This window comes from Fundulus heteroclitus, chromosome 7, assembly GCF_011125445.2.
Source record: "Fundulus heteroclitus isolate FHET01 chromosome 7, MU-UCD_Fhet_4.1, whole genome shotgun sequence".
Taxonomy (NCBI): domain Eukaryota; kingdom Metazoa; phylum Chordata; class Actinopteri; order Cyprinodontiformes; family Fundulidae; genus Fundulus; species Fundulus heteroclitus.
Window position 1 is genome coordinate 36,365,317 of NC_046367.1, and position 11,421 is coordinate 36,376,737.

An 11,421-nucleotide genomic window follows, 5' to 3' on the forward strand; every position below is an offset into this window, starting at 1 on the left:
ATAATTTTATAGGACTATGTGAAACAATACGTCCTTCCATCCATTCTCTATACCAGCTTATCTGTGCAGGGCCACTGTGGTGGCTGCTTTCTATATACTGTACATACTAAAGGCAATCCTGGAAGAGACCTGTTGGACGATGCAAAAGATTTAAAACTGGGGTTTTCTACTTCAACCAGCACAGTAACCCTAAATGTACACCCAGCGCTACAATGAAATACTTTAGATCAAAGCAAATCCTTGTGTTTGAAGAGTTTACAAACCCTTTCTGTCCAATGTGACAAAACTGATCAACTCTAAATTTGGTAAGCAGATAGAAACGTATCTCAAAAGAAACGCAGTCCTACATGCAACAGAAATTCATGTATCCTTTGCCTTCCACTTCTTATTTAAATCCTGCTTTCTGTGGGTCTATTACATGAAACACATTGAACTTTGCGGTTGTATGTTTTATTGTGGGTGGTTACGTCTCATGATCATGACATTCTGAAACATTTTAATTCATATGGAAATGCACAATATATACACTTGATCATGTGTGCTTACGTTTATCGCAAACATTGCCAGAACTACCTTAACCCATAATAAATATATTGGTTTTTGTACATAATATTCACAACAATCCATAAAGTTCAAGTCTAACTTGTACAGTCATAGAAGCAGTTTGCAAAAAGTCTTCCATCTGCAGCTCTTTCTTGAAAGGGGGGAGGAAAAAGATATGAATGTATATTTACATACATTATTTTCCCAAATGTAAGGCAATTCAGGTGAAATGGGTACCAAGAATTAGCCCCTAAAAAGTGCATAACATGTTTTTTTGTTGTTATTAACTAATTTGAATGACTTTTCCCCCTCAAATCACCAGTAATTTTAGTATCCAGTCAGTGTTGTATATGTGAGTACAGTTCATGTAACAGGCACAGTGTGGATGAACTTCCTTTTAACTAAGATGACTTAATCTGAACTTGGAGATGGCAGGGACGATCTTGTCATGGAGGTACTGGACCTGTTCCTCCTGAGTTCTCTGGTTCTCAAATTCAAAGTATGGGATCTAGAAGACAAGACAAAGAACACATAAAGCTGCTGATTACGGAGAGGTTGAACATTTGCAAGACATAAACGACACATTATTTTTCACAACATACCTCCACCACCTCGTATCCCATCCTGTGGAGGTGTCTCCTCTTCGTGGCTTCCTTCCCCAGCAGGTGCTGCGTGTTGCGGCAGAAACGGCTGCGACCGTCCAAACACACGGCAACTCTACGCGAAACAATGCAAGTGGTAAAAATAGGAATTTTGATTAGAAATGGGATTTGGCCAACATGCAGCTCAGTGCTAAATCTCTTGTTCCGCTTCAAAGAGGAAACGATCCAGCAGGTGTTGGTATTTTCATACTTATTAAATGCCAACATGCCTCATAGTTAAACGTTCTCACTTCTTAATACTTTGAAAGAATACAAAACAGCTCGGAATCGAGCGGGTCTAACCTTTTCTCTGTGTGCTCCCACTCAGACGGGGGAAGAACAAATCCATTCTCATCCAGACAAATCTCCACATCTGGATCAAGAGATTGCGACACAATGTCAAATTAATTAGTACGGCAAGGATCAACGAAGCAACAAAAAACAAGTCCCAGCTAAATTTATTTTTACCAAGTTAAATTAAGATTTATGTTGAACTTTATTATGGCATCTGAGGCTACGTTCACACTGCAGGTCTTAATGCTCGATTCTGATTTTTTTTGTGAAATAGGATTATTTTGCGTGTCCGTTCACATTTCCAAATATATGCGACTTGTATGTGATCTTCTGTGTGAACTGAATGCGTTCAACCGAAGTGTCCTGCAAGCGCACTCGAGGACGCGATGATGTCACACGTAGCAAGCGTCCTCAGTGTTTGCGGAAGTAAACATGGATTATAATGCTGGCGCACATTTTGCTGTCAATTTATTTTCTAACCGGAGCTTTCTCTCCATTGACTGCTCTTCTCATTGTTGTCCGCTATGGTTGTCGTCTTTCTTGCCGCTTCTGCATAGCAGGACGCAGAATAGTGACGTTTGTCGAGTATCGGTGACGTACAGGTCGGATAAATGCGACCCGGCCGTACAGACACAGGTCGCATTTGAAAAGATCAGATACGTATCGGATTCAGGACCACATATCCAAGTGGCCTGGGTCACATTTGAAAAAATCCGATCTGTGTTGTTCAGACTGTCATAACAAGATCAGATTTTGGGGTGGCTCCAGCAGAGACTTCCTTCAGCAAACATCAGAGGACTGTGTTAGCTTTCTGCTCTCTACTGGCTAGAAGGCTTATTCTTCTTCGATGGAAGGATCCACATCCTCCAAGATATGGACATTGGTTAAGAGAAGTTATGTCTTACATTCATTTAGAGAAGATCAGATATACTGTTAGGGGATCTGTAAACAAATTCTTTGACGTCTGGCAGCCATTTATATCCTATGTCGGGAATATTTCGGCAGATAACTTTGTGTAAAGGTCAAATATTGGTTTTGTGTTGCAAACCTGTGCTTTGTATCGGCTGATGTATGAATAAAAGGTGTATTCTTGTTGGGGTAGTAGACCTGGTATAGGAGGGGAGGGTGGGGAGGGATTTTTTGTTGTATATTTCGTCATTTTCTTTTTTTTTTTTTTTATGTGTATGTGTGTGTGTGGTGTATGTAAAGAAAAAGGAGAAAAAATAATAAAAAGACCTTGATCAAAAAAAAAAAAAAAAAGATCAGATACAGGTCGCATATGGGCAAAAAAATCGGAATTGGGTGACTTCAGGCTGCAGTGTGAACGTAGCCTGAGAGGCTTCTAACTAAAGCTAACGGGGCCGCTTTCGCCAGTTAGCCTCTTTTTACATATGCGATATGAGCATTTGAGTAAATGGTGTCGGAACTCTGTTCAAGAATGTGTCTAAATGTCATTTCATTTGGCGTTTACCTTTATCAGATACTGATTTGGAAGAAAAAAAAGGAATAAGTGTAACATCAATACATGATCACACACCCGTTTTCTATTTAAATCCCGTCATCGTAGCTTACCTACAGTGTATCCAGCGGAGGTACAGATTCTGGTGTAGAAGAATTCCCCCCCAAGCAGCTGCACAAGTGGACCCTTGACCTGCCTGTACAGCGACGTCTCCATAGGGCTCTCAAAGGCCTGGTCCGGAGAGGAAAAGTTCTTCACGTGGAGGAAGAAGGGAAGTCTGGGACCCTGACAGTCAAACATGGAAGGGAAACGTTTTATCTTCACTATGGGGGTTCGTCTCCATCTTGTTTTCTCAAAGCAAACAAACAGTTGATGCTGTGACTCCTACACGCCGTCAGAGCAGACTTCAAGCTCACCCAGTAGTGCTTGCACTCCAGTGCGACAGAGAGATGGAGCTGTGTCAGCTGTCCCAGAGCGATCCTGTCCACGGGTTCGCCTTCTGCTTTAGAGAACGACACGGATTATTAGCCATGATATGGACGCAGCGCGCTAAAACGTGAAAAAGGCAGCCGATCGGTTAATTATCTGGGCCGAATTGTGTTACTAATTCATTCAGAATGAACACAAATGTATGCCATTTTCAGGTTAAAACTTTAATAATTTTTTACCCACTGCATAATGCACTACTTTCTGTTGTTTTTTTTTTTTTTTTTTTCACAAACTCAACAAGAGAGAAAATACTGTGGTGTTATAGTGACAGCAGCGAGAGGAAATAGTCCAGATTCATTGTGTTTTGTGGCATGACTGAAAGGCCCGTCATGTCATTTTTGGGACTGTGCTTGTTTATCCCCAACAGAAGTTTTAGCATTAATCAAAGGTGGAACTTTCTCTCTCGCTGTGTCCATCAGCAGCCCGAGGCCTCCGCGTACCTCGCAGCCTCTGCAGGAAGCATGGTCTGAAGATCTTGTTCGTGTAGTTGAGCGGGAAGCGTTCCAGGTGAATGCAGGCGTGCAGCACGTCTATCAGCGAGCGGGGGCGGAAGTGGGAAAACCTGGCCGTCAAAACGCTCTCCAGCTTTCTGAACATCTGACCGGAGCACTGGCGAATCAACGAGGGCAGAGACGTGAGGACGGACGACAAAGCGACTTCGTAAAAAGGTTTCATCCCGAACAATTTCGTGTCAACGTATTGCGATGAGACCTAAATTAAACACTTCATTTCTTTGGCGACAACCAAGACCAAAGCGGTTGATCGGCAGAACCCTGCAGGCTCACCTGTGGCAGGTAGTTGAGTCGCCCGATGGCAACGATCTGTTTGGCTATCTGCATGTCGGTGTGCCTCTCGGCGCTGCGGACGAAGCTCTCAGCCACGGCCTCGAGGATCGGCTCAGAGCGGTACCTCATCTGCAAACAGTACTCCACGACCGTACTGGTGAGCTCTGGATCGCACTTCCCCAGCCTCCCTGATGCACCACACACAATGAGCGGATATTATTTATTTCACTCGTGTTTTTAAGCGGTCAGAGTATGAAGGTTAAAACCTAAGCAGCTCGGGAATGCAAAGACTGTGTAGTAAAAAAACAAAAAAAAGATCACCTGGAAGATGTTTCTCCATAGCAGCCAGGAGCTCTTCATCATGCTGACCCAGAGTCATTAGAGCAGAGAGCACCTTGATTATTTCATCGTCACTGAAGGCTTTGAAGACCCGCGACGCTCTGTGACTCAGCCTCAGCACCAAGGAAATGGCCTGTTAAATGGAAAATCAGTGTAACATTAGTACAGGAACAGCAGAACTCCATTAGAGGAAAGTATGGTCACTGCCAGCACTGTTAAGTAAACATCAAATACGGTATTGTTTGGCGTCTGTGGAAGCATCTCAACGTTCCTGTGAGGTTCAAAAACATGTCCAGAGGTTTTCCTAGTCTGAAAGTGGTGCTAAAATCTGTGCATTCTGTTTAAGACCAAAACAACTAAATTTGAGTCTTTTTTCCACATCAACTTCAGCGGTCTAACTACACCTGTTTATTTATTTGAAATGAAGGGTTGCAAGTTGTGTTTTGCTAGACAGTCGTCATACCATTCATATGAAACAAATCTACATGTGTAAGCCGGACTTTTGTCAGAGTTTTAGTGCTCTGGGGGATCCTCTGTTGTTTTTTTGGGGGGTTGCCAAGCAGAGAGTGTGCCGATGCATCTGGCCCTACCTGTTTTTGCTTCAACTTCAGCAGACACTGCAGAATGTCGCTGACGTGGCCGGCTCCCAGCCTGTGGACCTGCCTTTGAGCTTGTCTGTGGAGAGCAGACAGCATCGCCGCTTGCTGAGGGCAGCGCGGCTCATGCAGCGCAGCCAGGAGGGAGTAGGCTGCTGCAACCTCGCTGGGAGATACCGTATCCTCCTCTAGAGCGCAGCTGATGGAGGGCATGACCTCTGCCACCACGCGGGACTCCCGGCCTTCCAGGGCGCACGCTACTTTTCCCAGGCGGCAAAGTTGCGCCACCCCGACGTCCTTGCTGGAAAGCAGCTCCAGACACTCTTTCACGAGGATCAGCACAGGAGGGCTGTGGGCCTCCAAGCCAACGCTGACGCATGATTCTAACAAAGTGGCCAGTCCCTCTGCTCTGTCATCGCTGGGGAAGTCTGCCAGCTTGGAGCACAACTCCGTGATAACGTCCTCCTCAAACAGACGCTGGATATTTACAAGCGCAGCTGCGCCTCTCTCTGCTCTGGCAAAGGGCGCGCATGGAGCGAGATGTTGGGTCGCTCTCCCCGCAGGTCTGTGCGCCGTCTGCACATCGGCATGCTGGGAAGTCACTTCATTGCGTCGGGTTGCGGAGGCTGGGTAGAGTCGATGGACGTCGGCTGCGGCGCTCCGAGTCCTTTCTCTTTGGAGACAGAGCGCGTCGCTTACGCGCGGCTGTTGCGCAATAACTGTTTTACTGACAAATTCGGGGTCCGTGAGTCTCGGTGATGAGCTGCAGACACTGAGCCCACGGTAGAGAGGAAAACACACAGAGGCGTGCTGGCATGCCGTCCTGACTGACGCCGACAGACAGATGACGGACTTCATGGTTCTTCTTCAAAGTCGTTCCTGTGAACGTAAGAGCACATGAGGTCCTGTCAGCCGTGTTTATTAGACACGGTGCCTTTTTAAGCCTGAGAACAAACTGAAAACAGGCTTCATTAGAGAGAGCAGCGCGGTTCAACCCCAAAACAGCCAATTTAAAGTAACGATTACATTTAAGTTCATACACCGAAATCGACTACACACTAATAGCGACAATAATCCATCCATGCGCTAATAAACAACATCTTCCTTAAAGATTACACGCGACTTACCCTCTGCGAGGCACTGTGATGATCATGTGAGCCGGAGACATGTAGCTTGTTACATAGGAGTCGCCTCCAGCGTTTTGTAATAGTTTCAAGTTGTGTAAGGACGTTCACGTGTTGGCATGTGCTGCCTCCCAGTGGCCAAACTATGTATTGCACACAGGCTCCACGTGTGGCGCCTATTAGGCATAACATTATGACCACTGATCAAGTTATTGCTTCATCGTGGCCCTGTCAGTGGGTAGAATATATTCAGCTGAGTATAGAAATTAACTACTGGGTTAGCCTTTCAAATAAAGATGAAAGTAAGAAGATGATCCTTTTATAACAACAATACTAGTAGTACTACTACTTATACTCATTATTATTATTATTATTATTATTATTATTATTATTATTATTATTATTATTATTATTATTATTATTATCATTATAATTATTGTAAAAATAATAATAAAAATTAGTTGTGTAATGTTTACTTTTGATTATTCAACATTGTCACAAGAGTTTGAAAGTTTAGTTTAGTTTAACTCATTTCAAATACATTAAGTCAATCGTTCTAACGTAGCTTTATAGGTTGTTCTATAATATTAAACCATCTTTCTGGTTATAGTTCATGTTCACTGGCTCCCTGCTGCTTAGTGAACAATAACGGTTAAAATATAAAACACTGATTAAATGCTCTGCACGGCCATGCTTTGGCCTACTGGTTATTGTGGTTTACTTGTGGCTCCTAGATAATCTCAACATAGAGTGAGCTTGTATGCTTCAAGTTAATGTAGTATTTAGGAGAAGATTGGTTTGCTCTGAAATAGTTTTTTTTTTTTTAAATATAGTCCTGGTGGACATGTAACGTTTCATTGATCCTCTCTACTCACTCTGCTGTCCTTAGTTTCACGCATAAATAATTGCTGTTAGTAATGTGCTTGTTTTTTTATTTCTCTCTTCTAAAAGCAGATTCCTAAGATAGTGATTGTTTCTGTCTCTGTCCTCTCTAGCCAGTTTTAGACCTTCCGACAAGGTGTTTTTCTGGATGCTCCCTGTTTTAAAGAGGAGTTCAGCACTTTAAGCTCTCCTTTCCACTATCAGTCCTGAAAGGCAAGTTAGTGTTTTTTCTAACTTATTCATCCATCTTTTGTGGGATTTGTTTCCTTGATCTGACTAATCAAGGAAAGTAATTTTTAATTACTTTTGTAGGTATGTATAAGTAAGAATTTTTAACTTTTAACTTTTCTTATTTATTATTTTTTACCTTTTGTTAAATTCTAAGGGCCTGTTTCTACTATGGATTCCTGTATGTTTCTCCAGGACTTAACAGCCCATAACCTTTTTACCTGTTTTGTGTGTTTATGTCTTGACTGGGCACCTGAAAAACTTTTCATACGTTTTTGTTCGTTACATCCCCTGATGCCAAGAAGGTCCTCTTTTGTCCATCTAGTGACAAATATCACCAAACAAAATCAACAACACAACAGCAAATCTTAACTCTATTGCGTCACACGTTGATGGTGTTGTACCATTAATGTCCACACGATGGCGGCAGAGACATAGAAACCGTGTCCCCTCACAGATAACGTTGTCATGTCGTCCACATTTAGGGAAAACGGCGGGCTATGGCTTGTTTAACTGTAATCGTAATTCATCATAAATAGCTTAGCGTGGCGTTGCATTGCGTAGAAAAAGCCAAGTAAGAGTTTCTGTTAGTTTTCTTTTTTGTTTTACTTTTTTTAATTAAGCTAAAGGCATACTTTATTCAGTCCTATTCTTTTTATTTCAAACTTGTCTGACGTTCACGTTTGAGTAAACGTGTCTTTTATTTAAAATGAGATATGTGTCCCCAGACTGTTGTTTTTATGTGCTCCGTTTGCGGCTGCCAGTGTTTAAAGGTTGATCCAAAAGTCATCTGAAACCCACCATCTCCAAGACAATCTGTGTGTGTGTGTGTGTGTGTGTGTGTGTGTGTGTGTGTGTGTGTGTGTGTGTGTGTGTGTGTGTGTGTGTGTGTGTGTCACCCATCTGGTCCCTCTATCTCTTTGCAAACAAGCAGCAGCACCGCAAGCCCTCTGGACACAAGTTGGCCGAAGACGAAAGAGCAACAAGACCCAAAGTCTTCTGATGGGGAGCAGGGAAGACGAGATAAGATCTGTTATAATAAAAGTTAGTGCTCTGCCAGTAATGCTGATGAATCACGCTGAGTCGTCATTCTGCCCCTGTGTGGCTTCTGTGAGTCGGCAGAAGAATCCGAATGAGTGTCAGCGAAAAAAAGCTGGTTCCAATGAAAATGTTTCTCTTCTTTCTGTCCGAATTACCAGAAAGACGGATGCAGTTTTAAATGAAAGTTTAAGCTCCGGGTTGTGTAGGACAATTTATTTTAGAGTTTGTTTTTATGCAAATATAGTTCAACGATACCTTGAATTGTAGCATTCAATATTTAAAATAAAATAAAAAATCCATTGGAGACGAACAAAAATCTGAATATTAAATGGAAAAGAACATAGGATATTCCGGACAGTGATTAAGCGCTTAATAAATTGTTAATTTATCCTATTGGTTCTGAAAATAATTTTAGATGTGGAGGTGTATGGGGTCATTGTCACATTTCTGTCTTGTTTCTGAATTCCCCCACATTCTTTGTTGTGGATAGCTTGGGACTACAGACAGCCCATTTCAGCAGCCGTTGCCTCTTCTTCCTCAGGCATGGCTTTGTAATGTGAGCAGAATGTGCTTTTTCATTGTCTTGTTGAAAAATAGAGACTCTGCTTGACAAGATTTTATCCTCGTGGCAGCATATGTTGCCCTGAAGTCGTGGTGTATCTTTGTGTGTTAAAACTGTCAAAACTTTCACTATTAAGTTTCACCTTTAATGCCTAAAGTCTACTTCACCCTAAAATCAACGTTTTTTTTTGCAGATAAACTGTGCCTAAGAATGCTTCTTTAATGTTACTGTTTACTTTTATTTTTTACATTTTCATGGGAACTTGTTTAGTTTTGCAATTTTGTCTTAAACCCGTTAAAGTCTTCACATTGAACTGTTTTATACGTGACACCGAGCTGATGCGCTGAGCTGCTCCAAGCTGGCAGTCACAAGGACAAGTGGCATCACAACCACTCTCTGTACCGCGCTGAGGTGTGCGGTGGGTGATTGCTAGAGAAGAAACAGCTCTAGGTGCTCAACTGGCCCATCAACCATGCTACTATTCATTTTCCCACTTTGTCCCACGGCCAGAAAGTGTGGGAAAAGTAGGAATTTGTCACAAGAAATGTAGCCATTTGGTTCGCTCGACTATGAAGGGTAAAACATTGACAGACAGTCCGAGCGGCTCACAGTATGCGCAGAATACACCCAAGTATGTGGGAGCCTTTAGGATGTAGTGGAGGCTATTGCAGCTGAATTTTACTATTGGTTCAAACAGCACATGCTTTCTTCATCACTGCCCCTGCCTTAAGGTAAAAAAGCATCTCATTTAGACCCCTATGGCGAGTCAGACTTAGGATGTGGAATCGCAAGCATTGAGAGCACTGATCGATAGTGTTTAGCATTGGCTAATGTTTTGGGTGTTAGCCCATGTTAGCAATGATGTTGCTAACATCACTTTATCACTGAGAAACTGCACCCATTGTGTCCTCCCCTGCCTCAGCAGCGCCGGCTTTGGGCATCACCTCGAGTGTCATCAGTCTGCACCTTGAGCCAGCAGCTTGAACTGACCGATCCGTGAGGAAACCACCTGTGTCGCCCTGGTCACTCCATGTTTCAACATGTCACTTTCCCTTGTCCTGACCACAGCCCTGCTTTACCATCACACCACTCATCCCCATACCTAGTCTTTCCTCCAGGGTCTCTTGGCACTACCCTTTTGGGGGAATTTTTAAAAATGTGTCTGGGGGCGGGAATTTGCTTTTGCACTCCGGTGAGAGAAGAGAGAACAGTGCCAGCTACATTTCTTGGCACCGCCATCTCACTTTTAATTTAGTTATTTTTGGGGTAGTATAAAGTTATCTTGTATAAGTGAGTAAATCCAGCCTTTAACGTTAGTACATTTATTCAGTACACTCTTGGTTCAAATTCCAGCCTGGTCTCTTTCTGCATAGAGTTTGCATGTTGAGGGAGGCTTTCCCTGCCTAAACTTTCAACACTTAGTTTGTTAATGACTACACCTGACTATTGAAGTGAGAGTGAACACCATGGTGAGATCAAAAAGCTATCTGAGGCATTTAGACAGAAGATATAGCAGCTAGGCTTATATCAATTAGCAAAAGTTTCATATTTTGGCCGATCCTGCAACTTATAGTCAGGGGCGACTTATTTATAAATTTTAAATGGTAAATCATACTGACCAACTTGAACCAAGTAGTAAACATTACCGCCTATAGCCACTAGAGGGCTATCTAGGCTTGTGAAAATTTATAAACAACAAAGACTGAACACATGTACATATGTTGTTTCGCTGTTTCAGTATACATTGACGCAGTGGAGCATTGAGTGGTTCAGCTCAAAGGGCCCAGACCACAACAGAACCCTGTTATTGGCTGTCCGTGAGGATAATAACACCTAGCGCTAGCTTACAGCTCTGTAGTCCGGGTGTTTTACAACTTCACTGATGTACGTGAGTTTTATGTTGCTCTGAAACCTCCGTGTCATACTGTTAGCTTAGCATGTAGCACCGTTATGCTCACAATCTAATTTCAGGGTAATTAGACCGAAATGCGCTGGTTGGTCCGTTCTACCTCCCAGGGATGTTTCATATTATTCAGCCTGTTCTGGGTGCAGCTGTGTAATTGAATAAGTTGCTTTACCAGATTAAATGTCAGTTTTTAGTCTAGGATTGTGTAAAATTAATTTCTAAATAAATGCAACTTATAGTCTGGTGCGACTTATATGTTTTTCTCCTATTTATGACGCATTCCTTGACTGATACAATTTATATTCCAGAGCGACTTCTTGTCAGAAAAATATGACACATATATTTATATATATATATATATATATATATATATATATATATATATATATATATATATATATATATATATATATATATATAGATATATATATATATACATACATACACAATTATGTTTCTGTGATGGTCAGATTTTGTATAATTTTGTACCGACTGAAAATTTCTGTTAGTACAATTTTGTAATGTGTGTTAT

The 11,421-nt window shown here is 42.2% G+C and overlaps 1 protein-coding gene across 2 annotated transcripts; it reads right to left on the reverse strand.

Annotated features, from left to right (window-relative positions):
- Positions 1-434: 434 nt before the first annotated feature.
- Positions 435-6,370, reverse strand: LOC105936228 (FAST kinase domain-containing protein 3, mitochondrial). 2 transcript variants are annotated; one of them, XM_021323772.2, is made up of 10 exons: positions 6,274-6,370; positions 5,141-6,025; positions 4,533-4,683; positions 4,212-4,399; positions 3,867-4,035; positions 3,354-3,436; positions 3,051-3,222; positions 1,488-1,557; positions 1,146-1,260; positions 435-1,051 (listed from the first exon to the last, which is right to left on the reverse strand). In XM_021323772.2, exons 2-10 carry the CDS (start codon positions 6,002-6,004, stop codon positions 941-943), a joined length of 1,923 nt encoding a protein of 640 aa, XP_021179447.2. In that variant the 5' UTR covers positions 6,005-6,025; positions 6,274-6,370; the 3' UTR covers positions 435-940. The 2 variants fall into 2 exon arrangements, with proteins under 2 accessions (XP_021179447.2, XP_012732399.2); XM_012876945.3 differs by having other exon boundaries at positions 3,354-3,439.
- Between the last annotated feature and the right edge of the window lie 5,051 nt (positions 6,371-11,421).